The sequence below is a fragment of the Carassius auratus genome, chromosome 44, assembly GCF_003368295.1.
Source record: "Carassius auratus strain Wakin chromosome 44, ASM336829v1, whole genome shotgun sequence".
Taxonomy (NCBI): domain Eukaryota; kingdom Metazoa; phylum Chordata; class Actinopteri; order Cypriniformes; family Cyprinidae; genus Carassius; species Carassius auratus.
The window spans coordinates 3,425,021-3,448,336 of NC_039286.1; the positions used below are offsets into that span (position 1 = coordinate 3,425,021).

At 35.4% G+C, this 23,316-nt stretch overlaps 1 protein-coding gene across 2 annotated transcripts in view; it reads right to left on the reverse strand.

Annotated features, from left to right (window-relative positions):
• Nucleotides 1-23,316, reverse strand: part of LOC113062144 (trafficking protein particle complex subunit 9-like) — a 194,880-nt gene that overhangs the window by 146,606 nt on the left and 24,958 nt on the right. For both annotated transcript variants that reach the window (XM_026231766.1, XM_026231765.1), the window contains 2 exons: nucleotides 17,971-18,097; nucleotides 11,756-11,901 (listed from right to left, as the gene is read on the reverse strand). In XM_026231766.1, coding sequence (XP_026087551.1) covers nucleotides 11,756-11,901; nucleotides 17,971-18,097 — 273 coding nt within the window. The remainder of the gene's footprint in view (nucleotides 1-11,755; nucleotides 11,902-17,970; nucleotides 18,098-23,316) is intronic.

Consider the following 23,316-nt stretch of genomic DNA (forward strand, 5'->3'; position numbering starts at 1 on the left):
TAAATTGATCAAACATAGGCTCACTGTCTTCCACTGGCCATTTGGTCAAACAAAATCTTATATTTAACTAACAAAAATAATTATCTCTCTTCTTCTGCACTGAATGCTCTTTCTCTCAGACGTCCAGTCCAACCGCGTCTGCCAGCAGGAGTCCAAAGTTGCAACCAGCCATGTTGCAACTTTCCAGCTGGCAGAAAACTCTCCCCACCACAACTCAGTCAGAATAACATCTTTGGAGTTCATCACTCTTCAAACTCGGAATAACATGATCACAATTACAACACCACAGAACCTTTAAACCACCAAGACTTTAAGACATTGATGAACACTATATCGACTGCTTATACTGTCGCAATATGTAAACAATAATCTGCTAAAATGTATTAAAATGTTACATATCATACATACATTATCAACTGACATACTTATTTTAAAAAATGTTGGACTGTATTTGCTTCTAAATGGTGCTTGATCTTTGCAGATTTCTTTCTTGATTCATATTTTCAAATTGTTTTTCCACTGGAGAATGCAATATTATGGTAAGAGGACTCCTATTTTAGCTGGAAGAAACATTTTAAAGAGTTAAACGCATCTAGATGAATTTGTTTCTTAAAAACACAACACTTTTTGCTTCACAAAACATTAACTGATTGACTGGAGTCGTGTGCATTACTTATGGGTTATTGTGATGTTTTATCAACTGTTAATAGCATAAATATGTTTTTGACTATGCTAATACCGTATGTTCTTTACAGAGTGAGCTCAGACATCTTGCACTGCAGAAATAATAGCTTGATTGACGTACACAACCCATTTGTACATTCCTAGACTCAATCTATTATGTTAGCTTAGTTCCTGTCAAGCTCACAGATCCTGATGTCAGATTTAAGCTTTACCACAGTAACAGTTAAGATCAGATCGTACAGAATAACGCGCAACAGAACAAAAGGTCACTAGATGTCACAGACATAATTACGCAGGCCTGTTGTACTTTAAAACTTAGCTTTTGCTGCCACTACATTTTATTACTGGTTAGTGTTTCTTAAACACTTTCTTCAATATAGTTTAATGTGTAACCATTCTTTCATTGTAACAAGAGTGTAAAAACCATCCCCACATCCAAATATGCATGCATCACTAAAATATAGTATGCAAATATAATATCTTATTCCATTCTGCACTTCATATTATGGCCTTTGTGGTTAGAAGTGGAAATACAGATGCAGACAAATCTTTTCAATGCAAATACTAATTAAGGAAAATATACATTTACCCTTAGATGAAGAAACTTTGTTTTTACTACATCAGGGAATCTTTAAATGCAGCCTGCATGTTTTCATCTCTGAATGTGCCATTTAAAATTGGGCTGGGGTGTTTTGTTCATAGCAGCCTCGAGATGAGGGAAGAATTGTTTGGCTCATAACCAGCAGTTTTACAGCCTTTGCATACAAATAAGCACCTTTCAGACTGAATATCAAATAATCAGATGCACTGGCTTGCATCACAGCAGAGATCTCTGTAGTATAATCAGAGACTCCAGAAAAAATCACTCCAATTATGTTACTGACAGTTGGAACCCGTCATGAGTCATGCATGCACACATACCACAATAAATTAGTAATTATTATATATACATTTTAAATCAATTAATTGATCTGTGAGATTTTTGGGATTTTTCCAGGCTGCATTTATTTGATCAATAAAATTGCAATATTGTCAAATATTTTTACAAATACAAATAACATTTTCTATTTGAATATATTTTAAAATGTAATTTATTTCTGTGATGACAAAGCTGATTTTCAGCATCATTGCTCCAGTCGTCAGCGTCACATGATCCTTCAGAAATCATTCTATCAACTTCACAAAATGTCTTTACTGTCACTTTTGATCAATTGATAAATAGGCTAAATGTGGGTGAGAGTTTCAAAACTGAATTCCAACAGGTTAATGAAGTCAAAATCTTGATCGAAGCTAAGAGTTTCATATTGGCTATGAGTGAATATTTTCTGCATCTGGGAGAAGTCAATCCAATTGTAACTATCCAGCATGGGTGAAAATGGCTACAGACTTCTCTTCGGCTCATCTATCTCACACACACCTGAAGGATGCTGGACTCTTCTCTGGGAACAAGAGTAAATATATTCACAGTATGAGAGGCAGCTTGAAGGCAGATGGTTCCTCTTCACGCACAGGGACAACAACAAGTCATACATTTACAAAATGAGTTTTGGCTCTGTGGATTGGGCTGAGATTGAACAGTGTTTGGGCTTTTCCATCGCGCTGCTGGAGAGTTTGCACGGATATGGCTGAAGTCTGATTTTCTGCTCTGAAGGGAGTCGACCGCATCCATTTCTGATAAAATAATGAATATTTAATCTACATCAAAACAGCCAACAGCCATGTGTGTTTTATCTAATGAGCTTCAAACAGCCATCAATATCAAGTTGTTAAGCAAGAGGCTTTACCACTGTACACCTCTGGAGAGCATCATGATTTCAGGAAATTAGAATTTTAGGATTTTGGTTACTAAATCTGGCAAATATAAACCCTGATGTGACACCTGGGCTTACTTGAAAAGTCTTTTTTAAGATGTACTGTAAGAAAAAAATGAACCAGGCTTTCCAGTGATCTTGACCAGTCTGTTATCACTGAAAAGCAATGTTTTATTTTAAGTATTGTAAAGTGTCACTAATTAATTTACTCAAAATTCTGAATTCATACACTACCATTTAAAAGTTTGGGGTCAGTAAGATATTTTTAAAGAAATGCATCATTTTATTTAGCAAGAAAACACTTAATTTATGAAAAGACATTTATCATCTTACAAAATACTTTATTAAATACATATTATTCTTTTGAACTCTCTCTTAACCAAAGAACCCTGGGAAAAAAACTATTATGGTTTCCAAAATAATAATAATAATTTTATATATTTTATACACACATATCCAGGACAAGTGTTTTCAACATTACATCATAAAATAATGATAACTGATAATAAGAAGACAAAATCTTTCACCAAATGAACGCAGAATGATTTCTGAAGGATCATGCGAGACTGGAGACACTGGAGTAATGATGCTGAAAATTCAGCTTTGCATCAAAGGAATAAATGACCTTTTAAGGTATATTCAAATAAAAAAATTGCTATTTAAATTATAATAATATTTCACAATATTACTGGGTTTACAGTATTTTTAAACAAACAAATGCACTCTTAGTGAGCATGGTGCATGTTGCTATGAATTCTGCTTTAGTTAAAGTTAAACAAGTCTCAACAAGTCTCAAAACAGCTTTGAATACATAAATTGTATTTGTTTTATCATAAATGAAAGAAGCCTGCTTATGTTTAGCTGTTTTATTGAGCACTATAGTCTGCTATAGTCTGTCAAAAATAATGATCTCTCGATTTAAAATCGATTGCATTTCAAGAAGACAATTTACTCTGCGACTTTGATCACTAACCTCACAAAACTCCATACACTTCATAAGATAAAGAAATTGACTTTATGTCAAGAGAGACCTAATCTCCCCTCCCACTGATGGTTGGACTTTCCGATGTAGCCAAGAAAGGCATCGCTCTCATTTTATGATTCAAGACGCAAACAGAATAAGGCAGAACTTGGCGGCCTCGTAACCTATTCTCCGCCTGTGCAATTATAGGAAAACCCATCTCCTGTTATATAAGCCCCTTTATTTTACATCTACCATCAATCTTGGTTATAGAATCTGACGTGGAAGGCAAAGCACTACACAGAGCATTAAATATTCTGTTAGTCTGCGGCCACGGCGCTGGACAGATGAGCAGAGGCGGCTGTTTATCTGATCAGAGGAAGAAATGAGAGAGGTAGAGGAGACGAATGCGGCGAAATGCTAAATGCCCCTCAGTGCTGACAATTCACTCTCAGGTCTGTCATGAGAACTAAGATGCCCGAAAATTTACAGAAGCTATCGCAAGGGCAGCTTTTGTGAGGGTGGCTGTCGAACTTTCTAAAAAAGCAATGCACTAGAAAGACAAAGCTTGAAAAGATTCCAGTGAAACCTCCTGAAACTGTATTTGGATGAAGGTGCAAGATTCGCATTGGGCCGAACCAATGGCTGGTTGTCTGAAAAAGACTGAATCACAGGTGTGTAAACAGGGTTAAGAGTTTAAACGCTACAAGAAAGTACAGTACTGTAGTACACACACAGGACCACTAAGATATCGGAGTAGGATTTCTTTTTTGCACAGCCAGGAGTGTAAAACACACTAAATACACAACAGCATGATATAAACAGCAACCAGTCTCTTCCACCCCCTATTTAAGTGGATAATTAATTTTGCCAATTTAAAAACATTTCAGCATAGGCTTAGCTATGGTGGACTTGGGGCAAAAATGCCACTAAATCGGAAAAAATGTCCCTGCACAAACAAATGTAATCTATTATGTCTGTTGCTAACAAAGTGAATATGAATAGACAGTGTCAAATGTGGCATTAAATTAGGATCTGCTCATGTTGCACCGTATTTTTTACGTTTTGACAGTGTTGTACATTTTAACCAAATCACACACTATTCTGTTGCGCTTAGGAATGCAATGGCAAAACAGAAGCGTTCAGATGAGTCCTCGCTGAAACTCATCTGTTTTGTTGAGCGCGTGCACGTTCACTGACTGAATTCCGGACCCTTGCGAGTTCCCTCATCATAAACAACAAAGTGCAGATGTATGTACAATGTAAGTAAGAGATTCTTTTCACAGTGTATACAGCTTCAGTGATTATAACAATATAGATCAATGTTATTAATAATGTTACTGTTACATATGCATGTAATTTTATTTCTGTTCAGAAAGTAATGGCTTGTACTGATACAGCTGTCCCTTAGTGGCCGAGAGTTATGTTATTTGTCTTCATTTATTATGTTGCGATTTCATACACTTGTGTCCCTTATGAGCTGAGTGGTATAAATGCTGTTGTGACTCTGGAAGCAGTTGCAGGACTTTTGCTGGCAAGCACAGGTAAACTAGACTGCGGGCTGAATCAGCAGTTTTGTTGTGATTTTTTTTCTCTCTCTTTTGTTCAAAGTAATTCTTGAATAAATATCCCCCTTTTTAAATGAGCCTTTGCTTGCCTCCGCCTCTGTTATGTTCATAGACGTAACAGTCACTTACCATTTATCATTTATTCACTGTTTGAATAATCGTGGAAATGAAAAGTTATATAATTATTTCTGATGTTTTTATTAAATTGTAATTGTAAATACAAATGAAGTCCCATCAAACATTTATTTTTAGCCTACATGACACCCATGCCAAAAAAAATAAAAAAGAGTTTATGACGTTTAATATATTTGGCTGCTTTTAGCCTTACCCTGGAGTTGGTTCACCCTCCGCCCATGCATTTCAGAATTTATTAATCTTATGAATGGGTTCTATTTTGTGAATCAAAAACCTTCCAGATTCCTGAATAAATTATTCTTATGATTGGGTTATTTTTTGGGATTAGAAAACCTTTTAGAATGACAGATTCCTACGTGAATCAAAGACATTTCTGATTCTCAAACAAAAGATTGGTATAATTCAGTATTTTTAGCATTCATTGTGTTTTTTTTTTCTGTTTTTTTTTCTCCTTTTTTTATAGAATCAGTATTTCAAAATAAGTTATTTTGATGAGCCAGGTTTTACTGAATCAAAAACTGCCCAAAATGACATTACATCCCCACTTTTCATTATATGGAAAAATAGTTTTTTTTTTAAATATCTTATTTTGTCTTCCACACAAAGCCCAATTGTTGGATTACACTTATACCACCCCAAATAAAGACCATTAAAAGTCATTCAATAGTTTCTGCACTTTCTACAAGAACTGCATTAATGAAATTCTCTCATAATTTGGCAAAGGCATCGCACGTCTTCCCAATATTTCTTCCTGAATCATTAATGGAACTAGAATTGATCGTTTATTTGCGATTCCCCACTTTGCACACAAGAAATAACTTCTCAAAATAATTAGGCAAATGGTTCAAAAACATTTCCTGCTTCAGTCTCTTCACTCAAATACAATTATGCACATATACCTTGTTGAATTATTTAAATGCACTACTAAATGTACCTCACGTTACCCCTGTCTTTGTGTGTGTGTGTGTGTGTGTTTGTGGAGGCTGTTTGCTTTGATGAAGGTCTTCTCTCCAGAGACATCTGGTGTGTGTGAGTCAGACTGCTTTCTGGCAAGAACGAGAGAGCAACAGAACAGCAAAGAAAACACCATCTATAGTTGATTCGGCACAAACACGCACTTACTACATTACATATCAATATCACAGAGTTAGAAAAAAACACACAATCCAATCAATGCAAACATGTTCTTTTCGGTTCTCAAATCGAACCGAGAAGTGTTACCCTGGGTGCTCATTACGTGCAGTCTGGCCAAATTCAGAGCTGTGTGGGGCACAGGGGCATCATCACCCCATCAAATATTCAAACCAATGGAGCCTTGACGGCAAAACAACAAACAAGTGACATTTTTCATCGCCCCCAAGACTTTTCTGTTAGGGAAAGTGTGTGACTCAGAGTCGTTAGCCTTGGGTGCTCAGCCTACCCCTAGACAGGCATGACACATCCTTTCCTGCCTGTGGCATTCTGGGAAGTTATTAAGCGGGCTTGTAACCATCAAACAAGAAGGAGGATCATATAATGCAGCTCGTTTACAAGTCCTGTTTACACAGCAAAGTGTGTGGGAGCCGTTAAGCAAGAAATAAATGACTTTGAGGAAAATGGGACTTCGAGGATTTGAGACACGACCCCGTGTTGGAGGAATATGAGAGCGGTGACGTCTTGTCACGACTGTGAAGTGGAGAGCTACTTTCAGTAGAGTATTTGGCATGTATTACAAAGAAAAACATTAAAATGCATATCTTTAAGACATTTTCACATGCACAAAATCCAGTAATAATACTAATTTAGATTTCAAGAACCTTAAAGGGATAGTTCAGCCAAAAATAAATATCCTGTCATCATTTACTCACCCTCAAGTTGATGCAAGCCTATGACTTTCACAAAAGAATAGATTTTGAAAAACACTAAAGGTCTTTTTATTAAATGGACCAAAAAAAGAAGAAGAAAAAAAGACATTTTTTATTTTTGGGTGAATTACTCCATTTAAGTACACAAAACGTGCTTAAAGGGGGGGTGAAATGCTCGTTTTCACTCAATATCCTGTTAATCTTGAGTACCTATAGAGTAGTACTGCATCCTTCATAACTCCAAAAAGTCTTTAGTTTTATTATATTTATAAGAGAAAGATAGTCTGTACCGATTTTTCCCGGAAAAACACGACCGGCTGGAGGCGTGACGTGTGGGCGGAGCTAAAGAATCATGAGCGCCAGTAGGCTTTTGCGTTGAGAGCGTTTGGAAGCTGTGACATTAACCGTGAGGAAAAAAACATCCGAAACAAACCATGGCTAACAGTCAGATTCAGCCGTTTATTTATGATCCAGAATCAGATCCCGAGGCTGAAATTTAACAAGAGCAGCAGCAGCAACGACGTCTCTATGTGGTGTGTATTGAACCTGTATATATTTGCTTAGCGGTTTTGGAAAATGACTAAGTTCCACTTTATGTCGTCTTTTTTTTTTTTTTTTTAAGCTGTACATGTGGAAAGTGCAGTTTGATGACAACATTGCATGTTGTTTACTTGATGTGCTTACGCGCCGATAGCTAAGTTAATAACACAAGAGATATTTGAAGCAGTTTTTTCGTTGGGACTGCATTATCCTTAAGAAATAAACGATGTGCAAATCCGGCGTCAAACTGGGCCTTGTTTGTAAAACAAGCATCTTCGAAATGCAGGGAACAAACACAAACACTTGCACAACTCCGTTGATGCTCTGTAAAAATAAACTCCATCCACTGGTCTCTTAATGCTGTTTTTTTTTTTTTTTGGTAATCTGTGCAGGGTTGTCTTGCCCTGGCAACCAAAAACACACTTCTTTTGTGACAATTCGGACTCTCGCTCTGATCAGTGAATGTCTGTGCTGTGCTCTGCTATACGGGAGCGCGCGCTCTTCCTAGAGAAGTGCCCGTAGGACCCATATAAGGAAATTCCGCTCCATCTAACGTCACACAGACCCATACTCGAAAAAAACTTTCCGAAACAACCGGAAGGAGTATTTTTGGAACAAAAATACTCCTTCAAATGTACAACTTAATTTTTGAAACTTTGTCCATGTTTAGCATGGGAATCCAACTCTTTAACAGTGTAAAAAACTCAGTATGCATGAAATAGCATTTCACCCCCCCTTTAATTTCGATACGTCCATCGCTGAACTTAATGACATCTTGCAGTGAGTGAGTCACTGAGATTCAGTGAGTCCTTTTCATTCAGTAAAGCATGCATCAGGCTGATTCAAACTGGCATCTTGTGAATCATTCTGAATGATTCAAGAATCAGCTTATAAGAGACACTCACATTTGAAGAGCATCAACATTTAATCCCCAGCTGCCAGGCAAAAATCATATGTTAAAATAGAAACACTGAAAATACTATTTGCTTATACTGCAATAATCTTTATTATTCACAATTTTGAAAAACTGTCTTTTACAGGGCACTTATAATAAGCATAAACAGTAAAAAAAAAAAAAAAACAGTGCTGCTTGACTAGCAAAAGCTATTCAAAGGGAAAATATGCTTAATTTTTTTTTAAATAAAGTGAAGCAGGATCTACCTGGTTTCACTGAAGCCAAAGCCCAAGTGGCATTTCAGTGAAGCCGCACTCAAAAGCAGAAGAACGTTGCACTAATTTAACCCTGATTGGAAGTGATTCAATTATTTAAGCGACTAGAATGATTCTGTTTTGAATGTGAATTTCCTCGTCCTTTCATTCTCTTGCTCCTTCCATCACTCTTGGGAAAATTATCTCTTGACGTCTAGGTGTTTGTGTAATCAACCAGAAATTGAGGCAACTCTAAACCTCACTTCAAACGCAGAAAGACAAAGTCTTCAGGAAAGTGCCCACCTGTGTTGATTCACCCCGCCCACCTGTGACTAACCACGACCCGTGACGGAAGCGGTTGACTAACCGCTCCAACGTAATTGAGAGTAAAACCGGGACCATTGGGAGTATCCAAGTGGTCATGGGATAGCACATGAAAAAAATAATAAAAACAGGCACTAGCAGCAGAAGTTGGTGGGTTTTGGCAGAATGAAATAAGACAGGCTGGAAACAGCCATCTGACTCTTATACAACATGATTTGTTTGAAAAGTCGGGGCAACCTCACACTGAACAGCCATCTGTCTTCATAAGATTCCTGCCAGTGCCTCAGGGCCCCTCAGTCCAAAAATACACCCAAAAAAACCACAACAAAACAATAGAACTCAAGAAAGTTACGCCTAGAGTGAGAGATTCTATAAATTTAATATGAATCTGGAGGAGCTTGAACTATAAATAGACATTTTACTGACATGAAGACTGAGTGAACGATTATTAGAGTGAAATATATTTGACATGAAAGCTGACAGGAAATAATTTTCAAAAAAGTATCAAAAAGTAAAAACCATGTTTTCTGGATATGCAGCATATATTATATTATATTATATTATATTATATTATACTAACAGGTGCAAGGTGCATAAAATTATTGGTAATCAAAAAAATACCATGACAAATATCAGTGTACCATGGTAATACCATCACTAACAGTAATAAACAGTACTACGCTTTTTTGGCAAAGTACCACAGTATTACCATCTGATAAACTTGCAGTACCATGGTGTTTTGATATACAGTTATCCTATTCAAATACCATGGTATTACCATTGTATTTGTTGAGGTACAACTACAAACAAGCAGCAAAAAGTGCCATAAAAACCTGGAGTACATGCAAATCCCATTTAAATACTACAATGTATATCAAACTAATCACAGTACCATGGTATAGGAATATAATAAAATCTAAATATAATTATCAAAACTACTTTATTAATTGCAGCACTGTACCCAGACATATACCGTGGCACTGTATGATTATTATAGTAAAATACTATAGTATCTCATGGCATTCCATGAAGTTCCTTAAAGTACCACACTTGCAAACAAATAAAAAAAACTTCTCTGAAACCACTAGAAGTTGCTTGGAGTACAGTGTAAATATGATATTAAACTGTGACACATATCACAGAATCATGGTATTACCATGAAGTATTGGTACTGAATTAGAGCTGCAACTAACGATTATTTTTTCTGTCGACTAATCTAACGATTATTTTTTTGATTAGTCGACTAATCTAACGATTATTTTTATTACAATAAATAATTAATCTAATGTTCTTTTTTTTATTAGCTAATGAGTCCTTTGGATAACTTTACAAAAAAAATATAAGTACAACTTCTAATATAATATTTCAACCTTTATTCATTTTCAACCTATGTGGTTGAAGTTTTTACAGTATAAAATAATAAAGAGGCAAAGAAAATGATTTTACTATGGTAAATATGAGATTATGATAGCGTTTATAATTTAAACCACAGTAGCCATAAATGTACAGTTGTCTGAGATGTCATGAAATGTTCTTTAGCATCACAAACCATAAAATGTATTTAGGGTTCTGCTATGGTTTAGCATGGTTTCCAGAGATCTGGAGCTGATTCAGGGTAGCTCGGTGGTTTGTGACTGTTGTCTCGCGGCGCACTGTCTTTTAAGGGGCCGTTCACATATCACGTCTTTTGCACGCTCAAATTCGTTATTTCCAATGTAGGCGTGCGATAAGCGTGGTCATAATGGAAGCAACGCGGTCGCGACGCGCTCGTTTTTTCCAGGCGCATCCGCACCACATCGAGTTAAAAACATCTCAACTTTTCAGAATGCTGCAAGCGCAAGAATATCAGACCTGAACCAGGAACTTGGTCACCAGATCACACGGTAACCAGTTAAACCGTAACACAGGAGAGCGCCAAGATGTTTTCCTCTGAGGTGCTCGCACAGTTGAACAAAGGGCCATTTTATTTGTCCTGTGTTTAAAGTATTCCCATACTTTTGATAACAGTGGTCTCTGTTTTTGTGATAGAATGCAACTTTCTCCATTCCCAGTATGCCATTACGCGATATATAAACAAACAGTGTGACGCGTCGACGCATTTCACGCACGTCGACGTATTTTTGTAGTCGACGTAATCGATGACGTCGACGCGTCGTTGCAGTAAATCCAGTGGAATATGAATATAACCAAATTAAAAAAATAAGTACCACATGGTATATAAATATGATACTATGGTGTATTCTGTATCAAAGCACCATATTTTAGCATGCAATACCATCACTGTACCAGCTAATCACCATGGTTTGAGTTTTTAAACAGTAAATGAACGACACTGCCATAGTATTTTAATGTGGCAAAGTGTTCTGCTATTTGCCTTAATAAGTCTATTAATAATCGAGCCTGTGTCGTGTGCTTAAGAGATCCAGAAAACACTTCAACTCCTTCCAGCCGCCTCCGACTGCCAACAGGGATAGAGACAACTTAATGACAGCGCCTGTCATAAACATGAATCAAACAGACCACATGGAAACACAATGGTGTGTGTTTAGTTCAGAATCTTTTAAACAGTAATTAAGATCGCTACGAGAGCCGATCAGAGCAATACCGCCCCGCATAAACAGTGCGCGAGGTTAAAACTCAAAGATCATGCTAATATACCATAATTAAAGTTTCAGAGAAAACAATAACTCACACGGAGGAAGTGTAAGAGAGAAGTTTCTGAGAAGAAATACTACTCACCGATCTTCTTCGAGCGCTCGTCTCCTCTGCTGTGCATCGTGATTGGAGAGTAGATAAATGGGCTGGCGCTGGACATGCCCTGTCCCAGAAGGCCTTTCACCTTATGAGGACGCAGACTCACTGGCAGGTTCAGCAGAGAAACGGATCTAAAAAACAATAAAAAAAAACAGAGTTAGGCCTGTTTCACATATTGAGTAAGCAGAAAGGACCTGGAGGAAGTCTCTCCAAGCCTAAATTGATTTGATCATAAATACAGTAAAAACTGTGAAATATTGCTTCAATTTATAATATGGTTTTATATATATATATATATATATATATATATATATATATATATATATATATATATATATATATATATATATACAGTGGGGATCGAAAGTTTGGGCACCCCTTGCAGAATCTGTGAAAATATGAGTAATTTTCAAAAAATAAGAGAGATCATACTAAATGCATGTTATATTTTATTTAGTACTGTCCTGAGTAAAATATTGTACATAAAAATATTTTAACATTTATTCCACAAGACAAAAAAAATGCTGAAATTATTAAAATAACCCTACTCAAAAGTTTGGGAACCCTTGGTTCTTAGTATTGTGTTCTGTTACCTGATGATCCTCGACTGTCTTTCTGTTTTCTGATGGTTGTGCATGAGTCCCTTGTTTGTTCTGAACAGTTAAACTGAGCAGCGTTCTTCAGAAAAATCTTTAAGGTCCTGCAGATTCTTCAGTTTTCCAGCATCTTTGCATATTTGAACCCTTTCCAGCAGGGACTTTATGATTTTGAGATGCACCTTATCACACTGAGGACATTTGAGGCACTCAAACACAACTATTTAAAAAGATTCAAACATTCACTGATGCTCCAGAAGGAAACAAGATGCATTAAGAGCTGGGGGGTGAAAACTTTTGGAATTTGAAGATCAAGGTAAATTGTACTTAATTTGTGTACCAGGAAACATACAAGTATCTTCTGTTGCTTACGAAGGGCAGAACTAAATGGAAAAAAATTATATTTCAACAAAATAAGACAAATTTGGCCATCTTCATTGTGTTCAAAAGTTTTCACCCCCCAGCTCTTAATGCATCTTGTTTCCTTCTGGAGCATCAGTGAATGTTTGAATCTTTTTAAATAGTTGTGTTTGAGTCCCTCAAATGTCCTCAGTGTGATAAGGTGCATCTCAAAATCATAAAGTCCCTGCTGGAAAGGGTTCAAATATACAAAGATGCTGGAAAACTGAAGAATCTGCAGGAGCTTAAAGATTTTTCTGAAGAACGCTGCTCAGTTTAACTGTTCAGAACAAACAAGGGACTCATGCACAACCATCACAAAACAGAAAGACAGTCGAGGATCATCAGGTAACAGAACACAATACTAAGAACCAAGGGTTCCCAAACTTTTGAGTAGGGTTATTTTAATAATTTCAGCATTTTTTTTGTCTTGTGGAATAAATGTTAAAATATTTTATGTACAATATCTTACTCAGGACAGTACTAAATAAAATATAACATGCATTTAGTATGATCTCTCTTATTTTTTGAAAATTACTCATATTTTCACAGATTCTGCAAGGGGTGCCCAAACTTTCGATCCCCACTGTATATATATATATATATATATATATATATATATATAGATTAAAAATTGCAATTTACTCCTGTGAATTTTCAGCATCATTACACCAGTGTCACATGATTACATAAGTATGCTGCTTCGCTGAGTTACAATGCTTCATATTTTTGTCAAAAACCATGATACACTCCTTTCAGGATTCTTTGACAGATATAGCTCAAAAGAACAACATTTATTTGAAACATGTTGTGCATCCTTGCTTAATAAAAGTGTTATCTTACCGACCATAAACCTTTTAAAGGTATTGTTAAACTTATGAAGCAACATGATGAATTGATGAATTACTCAACTGCTGTTTGAAAAAAAGCTAGCGTCCATTCAGTGTAGTTTAACAACCATTTTGATGTATAATTAGATTTCACAAAAATTGCAATAATGCTCAATTGTACATTTTTAATAAGCATTTCACAATATATGATAATAGAAAAGTATCACATTTTGTTTGAGAGCACAACCCGAGCCTTAAGCTGCTCCTAAACAACATCCCAAAACACCCTAAGCAACCACATGCCACATCTAAAAAAAAAAGCAATGGGAATGTAATCTACTTATGTTATCACAGGCTCACAGCAAACAATAAAATAAAATAACAAATAACAAATAAATAAATAAAAAGCTCTGATATATTAAGTGATAGCACTCATGTGGTCAATACAAATAGTCATTTTCAGTCATCACTTAAAGATTATGCCATTCCAAACCTTTCTGACTTTCTACTGCAGAACTAAAAAAGAAAATATTTTGGAAGGACAAGATGACAGAATGTTCATTAATGTTGGAAAGTTGACGTACTGTGCAAACCTTGAGTATTAAACTTCAACACATAACTCTTCTCACAGCGCTTGTGCTACTGAACATGAATGATTCCTAAAATCAGAGGTGTGCTGGTACCCCACTATGTGATCAGACTTACAGCTTTCACCAGGGGGATCATAAAATAGGCTAAAAAGAAATTCCACAGACTTATACTTAAGCCATATCTACAGATCAGAATAGAAAAAAAATCTATTTTGACTAAAACCAGTAAGCTACCAACCCCAAAAAACTTCCACAAAACCCAAGGAACCACCCCAGGCCCAGACCCTAAATAATTACCCAAAACACACTAACAATCAACCTAAAAACTTTAGTTACCACCCCGGACACCCGATCAACCATCCATAAATCCCTAGCAAACATCCTAGCAACAACCCCAAATGCTAGCAACCACCCTAACAACTACCACAAACACCCTAGCAACTACCCCAAACCCATGAACTGACTTTAACTGACAAATTGACGGTTTACTGTTGTCCTCCTGCATTATGGACACACACTATCCTATTTTCTTGTTTGACACTGAAGCTGCTTTGACACAATCTGTAATGTATAAAGATAGCACTATAAAATAAAGATGACTTGACTAGACTAAAAGCCCTAGTAACCACTCACAATGCCATAGAAACCACCCAGTCAGTTATATTCAATCATTAACAACACCTGGCAACCACCCCAAACAGCAACCACTATATATAATATAAGTTATATACAAGTAAGCAATAGAGAATAGAAAAAAATCAATACTGTGCTTTCTAGAAAAATATACTGGCAAGTCTGTGTCTAAATCAAGCTCTCAAGCGTTGACAGGCTTTCAACACTCTTTAGCTCTGTTTCTACCCTTCCTGTTCCCAGATATTCATAGAAAAGGACACGAGGAGTCAAAAAATTTATAATTTCACTTGAATCTGAACAATGAACAACTCTGCTTTAGAGCTTAAATGTCTCATAACACTGTTGCCAGAGCAACAACATCTCTGACCAACAATCAGTGCAGTTTAACCCTTTAAAGGCCCGTTCACACCAAGCATTATAACTATAAAGATAACGATAAAGATATAGTTCTAAAAATCGTTCTCAATATTAAAGAATAGCAGAGTCCACACTACAACTATAACGATAAAGGCATAGAGAAACGGTATCATTGGAAATATTTTCAGAAAGATTTTTTTCCAGCTGATGAACGATATAAACATTGACATCCAATCAGAATCCATCCTAATGTAACGAGCTCGAGGATTTCAAGCGGGAGACGCGCGTGCGCTCAGAATAAACAGACGATATCGTTCGCTGGTGTGGACGCTAATATCGTTATCTTTATAGTTATTGTTCGCTGGTGTGGACGCTAATATTGTTATCTTTATAGTTATCATTCTTGGTGTGAATGGGGCTTTACGATCATCTGCAGATTTGGTCTTATTTAGGGATATGTGCCTTTGTGCATACAGACATCTAAGGCCTGGTTCACACGGGACGATTTTAAAATTGTCGGCCGATTTTCCAAACCTGAGAGACCCCACACACGGCGATAAAAAAACACGGGTCTAACAGTTTTGGTCGTTCCGTGTGTGGTGTGCAGCCACACGGCAATATCAACACATCACACACGAACCGATTTGACTCCCGAGCATTCCCAGGTCAGACGGGAAATCTCGCAAAATCCCTCGAGATCAAATGTGACTTTAGAGTAAACAATCATGGCGGACGAAGAGGATGCAGTGGCCATAGTTTGTGCTTTGTTTTTAACGGGAAAAAAAAACATAAGAAAAACAAGAAAAGGCGATGGTCAAAGAGGTGGAGACAACGCGAGCATGGACTATACTTGCTATATCATGATATGGAGATAAGTTGTTGTTTTATCTCATAGAAATGTTGTTACGTACTACACAGATTAATAACCGTTGAAATAAACGTTCATATATTCGTTTCCATGTACTCTGGTGGACTGCAGTTGTGGATGTAGTTATGCCCATCGACTTTATTTGTATATGTTATATTTGTTATATACGCCGGCTGTTTTGATTTTGTTTCCTGGTACTTCCTCACCGCCTCGTCACCTCGCTTTCTGATTGGCTACACGCCACAGTCCACAGGCTGCGTGATTGTTTGTCCTCGGGGGACACCACACACGAGAAGAAATCGGGCCAAATAAATCCAACATGTTGGATATCCCCGATTTGAGATCGGAGCGGTCCCGACATTCTTCCGAGCAGAGGAGAGCAGTCTTAACACACCACACACGCCAGGAATATTTGATCAGATTATTTTACGATAATCGGAGCATCCTAAGATTGTCGGAAGGGCTGAATCGGGGCTAAAATCGGCCCAATTATCCTGCCGTGTGAACCAGCCTTAAGTAGTGATTGTGTTTTTCAACATTAGTGTGCACCCTTTATTTACAGACAAAAGAAGGTCCAGGAAAAATCTGTAGATGGAAAACTCTCCATATAAGTTTCTTCTTTTTTCCTACTTGTTTGCACTTTTTGTAAAAAAAAAAAAAAGTTTATTTACTAAATATTAAGGTTTTTAAGGTATCTAATATTTGGATACTTCATTTCCACGATCTAAAGTTTGTTTGTGTAGGCCTTCTTCATTTTATGCCAAAATCATGATGTAACAACATAAAATGCGTCTTTAAAATGACAATAATATCGATTATCGCAATTATTTCTAGGGCAATATATCGCACAATAAAAGTTGTTATCGTGACAGGCCTAATTGTGGCTGCATTGTGTCACATGACAAGCATGACCCGTTGCATGGAAACAATAAGGAAGTACATTCTAAAATAACGGTCACCTAAAAAAAAAAAAACTCATGCTGGGTAATATTTTAAACTCGTGTGCGAAAGGGTTAATACTGACATTTACTCTTTCCTATAAGACAACAATCCCTAGAGCAAGATGGCAAGATTTCATTACAGAACTTTTTTAAGATATGTCTAAAATTTGCCCTCCATGTAAATTCAGGAAGGCAGGCAGCAAGCAAGATATTGCATGTTAGTGATATGTGAAGAGGGAGATAAATATCATGAGAAACGCTGCTTGTCTGAAGTTATATAATTAAATATCCCTTTAAGAATAAATGTAGGGAATTTAACAACTCAGAAAATAAAAATAAAAAACAGCTCTTTAGAAAGGAGCGTTAGAGGAATGGAGACTTCAATCAAGCGAAGCTGCTGGTGGGATTATGAAATACAACTGTTAAACACATTTATAGGCCTTTCTTTCCTACACACAAAGAACATCAGCAGCTTCCTTGGGACAGATGAAAGGATATGCGAAGTTATGTGTTTCCCATTAAAATATTTCATTTGGGGAGATTAAAACAAATGAAAACTGCATTTTAAATTTTCATACAGCTTTCTTGCGGCTCATAGGCCAACAAACTTCAAACATGTTTTAAACCATTTAGATGAGTCATTTTTCACACACTGAGCTGTGGAAATACACCATCAAAACCCTGCGAGTGGCCATTGAGACAAACATGTTCAAATAAACAATAAAACATTCAGTTTTTATGGAAAACAGACATATTAGACTATTTAGAAATTAAATGACAAGTACGAACTCATTATCATTTGACATTCCACATATGCAAATCATCTACTTCATATATAGAATCTTTAAAGGGACAGAAACAAAAATCAGCCTGTTTGAATCAAAAGATCAGAGTAGAAATAGAACATGGACACACAAAACTAAATAACCGGTATTACTTGTTTTGGTACAGGGATGTCAAGGGAAAACAACAAAAGGCCCTCTCACCTGACGATGGGCAGTTTGGTGAAAGGAACAGGAGGAAGTTTGAGTCCATCAGGGAGGCTGATCACCTCCATTCCACCTGGACACTTTGACGTATAGTTCTCCAAACTCTGGGTCACTTCTTTCTTCTCTGTGGAGAGAGAAGACATCATGCATTTTTAGGTTGTGTTGCAATAAAATTTAGTAAAAAAAAAAAAAAAAGTAAACATGTAAAAGTAAACAATAAATAAATACAAATAACAGTATACAACTAAATAATATCATATATAAATACATTGTATATTATTTTTATTTTTCTAAAAAGAAAAATGTGAAAATAAAAGATAAAACAAAAAACAATAATAAAATTACAAATTAAATGGTAACAATTAAAATAGTGCATTATAAACTGTATGCACTAGTGATGTCAAAAGACCCGGTACTTTGGTACCAAGTCGGTACTACAAAAATGAAAATGTGACTGTACCAGGTTTCTTTAAACACTGGTGGTACCGATGACCCGGTCAACCCGGTTCTTGACGCATACAACGCTATGTTTTCCGTGAAGCAGAAAATGCGGACGGAATCTCAAAATCCAGTCATGAAAATGAAACTTACATTTTAATATGGACAGTATCGGAATTTGTCAAAGTTAGCATAAATTGATTAAATCCAATCTCCATATGGACCAGTATCTGTAAAAGTTGGTTGAAATCTGAATCCTGCATGTTCTGCGCGTCTCTCTGTGAATGAATGAATGAATGGCAGAGATGTGCGAGATTGTTTACTACATAGACGGAAGCGCGTGACGCTTGCAGTCATTTCAGCATCAACAACATCATCAGAACTGTTCTGAGTCCCTTCACAAGCATTTTACCATTTCATTTAGTAAAACCAGTGTCAATTTAAAGGTATTCATGTCAACCCGTCAAAATAAGTTTATTTTTACATAAATGCATTGTGCTAGAAATAATACTATTATTTAGTAGAATGTATGTGATACTGCTACTACTGTTGAAAAAACCAATAAAACTTTTTAAAGAAATAAATCACAATATTTCTTCCATGTTTTAATTTAAATAGCAAATCCCCTTTATTTACCAAATAATTAAATGCGTTTAAATTTAATTAATTAAAAGACTATAAGTATAATAAAAATATTTTAAAAAAAATATATTATTATAAATTATAAATTATTATAAATATTATTATAAAGCCTCATAAATAATAATAATTATTATTGTTTTTGTTATTATTCTTTTAAATATTGTATTATTAAAGTAAAGGTTTATAAATAAAATGCCTTATAAAACAACTTACAATCAGTAAAATACTCTTTTAAACAATTGTACACAATCAAATGGATATGTTACTAAAATCTGATTGGTTGAGCTATAAAAACTAGCAAGAGCCAACACCACACCTCATATATCAGCAGATCATCAATGCATCTAATGTGCATCGAGAGCCCCAAGGGTGAAATTACCCACAATCCTCACTCACAGGTCTCTAGCCCAGAGCCAGATATAAATTTAACAAGGCAAATAATCGGAGCGTCCGTACATCATGAGGGGAGACGTGCATGGCTAACGATCGGTCTATTTTAAGCTCAGTTTCCACAGGTGAGCATCGTATTGACTTACTGCTCTGTCTATAAAAATGTTTACGGCCTCACTCTGCCATCAATTCACACCTCACAGCCTTTCCGATAAAACCAATGATCCTGCTGCAGTTAGAATCTGATCCAAGCGCTCGGAAAGAATCCCTGCTGCACTGAGCAACAGGCATGCAATGCATTAGAGACAGGATAAATATAATGGACCGCCGTATTGTTATCATGCATTATTAGATTTTTTAAAGTATATAAAATAATAAAAATAATAATAATGTATTTCTATTATTGCTATTATTATTATTATTATTATTATATACTTAAAACATTAATATTATGCATTAATAAAAATAAATTGTTCATAACATTAAGTATAATTAATAATACAAAATGCTATTAATAATTTAATGTTATTAATATGATTGTTATTGCTGTTTATTATTATTATTATTAATATTAACGTTATAAAATAAAATGTTATAAATAAAATAAAAATGCATTTTCTAATATATGAAATTATATAAAATAATAATAAAATAATTCCAAACAATAATCCAAATTTGAAATGTAATCATTACTATGATAAGAATACAAATGTAACGTTTTAAATATTATTATTATCATCATGATCATTTTTCACTACTACTACTAAACGAAACGTTAATTGTTCTACAAACAAAAGGAATCCTTTGCACCCTGAACAGATGGGAATTGAAAGCTTATATAGTTGCTGGCAGATTGCTGTCCCCGGTGGCAAACGGGAAGGTCTGACTAACTTATAGCTGCCATTAAAGATTTAACATGACCACAAGAAAGATCAGTCTCATCTATATTTCTCCTTCCTCACACAGGGGTGCAACTGGCCCATGGTGAAGTGCCGTCTGAGATGACAAGAAGGGGAAGGAGAGGATGAGAAGAGGTGTAATACACATCCATCACAACTCATTCTCATGATTAGGGAATAACAGATCAAAAATTCTCATTCTCTGTGATTTTAGGACATCGAATGAGGTTAGAGGTGGTCAGTTCATCTAAAGAATGAGTGTGATACAGCTAATGATATAGTTCCCTTTACATGCAAGAAAAACATAAAATGGACATGTAACAAATGCATTTTGTTTTTTATTGTACTTTAAAGTTCCTACTGTAACAGAGACTTTTTGCATTTACATACTGCCAAACCACACAGTTCAGATCTAAAAAAAACAATCTAATAGATGTTCTCTCTGTGTGTTCTGTTCATCTGACAGCGCTGAAAGACACCCGTGTGCATCTCTGGATCGCCGTTGGACAGGATCTCTGCCTACTATTGGGTTATATAACACTAATCTCAAATAACAACAGGGAAAAACCAAAACCAAACACTTAGAGTCCATCTACTTGGAGAATTGTCAAACTGACTGCATCTAATTACAGAAACTAACTTCTGCTTTCAATTCATTGTGCCCACCATGATCTCATTTTCTCTATTTTGCATGCTTGAAAAGTCTAAATCCATTTCTAAAACAAAAGAAAACTTTGCCTTTTTTAGATTATGGTAATGACTGTCCGTTTTCATTTTTAACAATTTCTGCCGTTTCAAAAGTGGCCAATGCAGAAAGCAAAGGTTTCTTCTATCAATGCTTCTTGGTTGAAAAGATGATCTTGAGAAGACAAGAAAACTAGATTAAAAAGCCGTCAGACCAGTCAGAGCCAAAGTGATTCATATTCATTGTCTGAGCGATTGAGAGAAACAGGGTAGGTGAATATGTTTCTCTTATTAAATGACAAGGGGGTCTGGTTACATAAAAAATCTCAAACCACACTAGTCTAAATAAACAATTTTCTAAATTTATATCGATCAAAAGGAGGAAATTGTCTGTTAAAGCCATTTTACTCTATAATTATTTTGCTCTTTTTTTGTGAAAATAAAAAAAAAAGATAGAAAACATAAGGCATGAATCACATTTCTATCCCCACTATTCATTTATACAAATTATTTTAAAGTGTGCTTTCAGTTATCATATAATTATCATAGCACTTCCTTCCGCGGTTCTCAGCATTCATCAAAAACATTACAACAAAAGGAACCCAACACATAAGGTACAGTATTCACAGCTTCTGATATGGCCTTTGCATGTGACTCCAATTAACAGGGTGAAAAAAAAATGTTAATCGCTCACTGAGATTTTCTTGTACAACAACATCATTGGTAATCAAATGCTGTCTTCTGTGTGAAATGATTTATTTAGCAATGGGTGCCATAAAACCGTACTCACAACCCATTTTACTTCCATAATATATTTACAAGTAAAATGGATATTAACAGGCTTTTCAATGGCCAATATGCATAATTACAAATATATTTATACATATTGACTTATTTATCTTATATATGAAAATATATTCTACATATATTGTATGGAGAAAATAAATAATCTAATATATAGAAATAAATAAGTACATTATTTATTAAATAAATAAATACACATAAATAAATAACCATAAAACTACACTCACAGCCTATTTTACTTCCATAATATACTTAAAAGTAAAATGGATATAAAAGTGTTTTATATTTTTTATTCAATGGCTGATATGCATAATCATAAATATATTTATGCATATTAGCCTATATATTTTATACATATTAAAAAAAGATGTATACTACATATATTGTCTGGAAATTAATAAATAATATACTGTATGGAAATAAATACATTCAATTAAATAATTATAAATAAATAATTTTAAATATATTTATAAAATAAAATAAAATAAAAGCATCACCATTAAACTGTGTTCACAACCTATTTTACTTCCATGATTTTTTTTTTAAAGTTAATCAAGGTAAAAAGTTAAAAAGGTATTAATGGGTTTTTCAATGGTTCCAGAATTATAAATATATTTACACATATCAAACTGTATATTTTATATGCAATATATAATACACATATTGCAAATAGATAAAGGAAATAAAATAAAGAAATAAATTACAAAAATACTTTTACAAAACATTTACTCAAAATTGATAATAAAAATATGCATTCTGAAACAACAATTTCTTCATTCTAGAGCGTTTTAACTAAAGTGTTTCTGATGGGTCAGGACAGAAGAGAAAATAAATGTGTGTAATATGAAATGGCACAGACTCAACAAAAACTCCAAACATGACTGAGGGAGTAAAAAGCCTCCAGCTGTCAGAAGAGATGAACTCGAGTGCTCAGGTTGATGCAAGGACTGCTGACGGGATACAAGCAGAGATGACTGTCACATAAATTATGTATAATGTGTAAACAGAGTGCTGAAGTCCACCGCAATGAATTTACCAACTGCAGATGAGTAACTGAACCCAACAAACACACAACATGCTGACAAACGCGTCACACTTCTCAATCGGGGAGATAGAAATGCAGGCAACAAATAAAAAAGCATCGTCATTTGTGAGCCACCAAAGCTGAGAGGAGGTGGCCAACCGACTCAGAAAATTGCTGTTTACAGCAGTTCAGTGAGGAGGAATAGATTGGACGCTACTTGGTCCATCACAAGGGTCCGCGGAAAGCCGTCTGCATCTTTGGCTGCAAGAAGGAGGGGTTGTTGCTATGGAAACAATCAACATTCAGAAATGTGAAGGAAAAGTACAATTTATGAGACGTTTCATAACGTCTTCAGACAGAATGTTCAAACTGAACATAATTGCATGCCATCTGATCAGGGTATAATTACTGACTTTGCACTGGCCTCTATAGAGACGACACGTGGGTCACTAACTTGATATA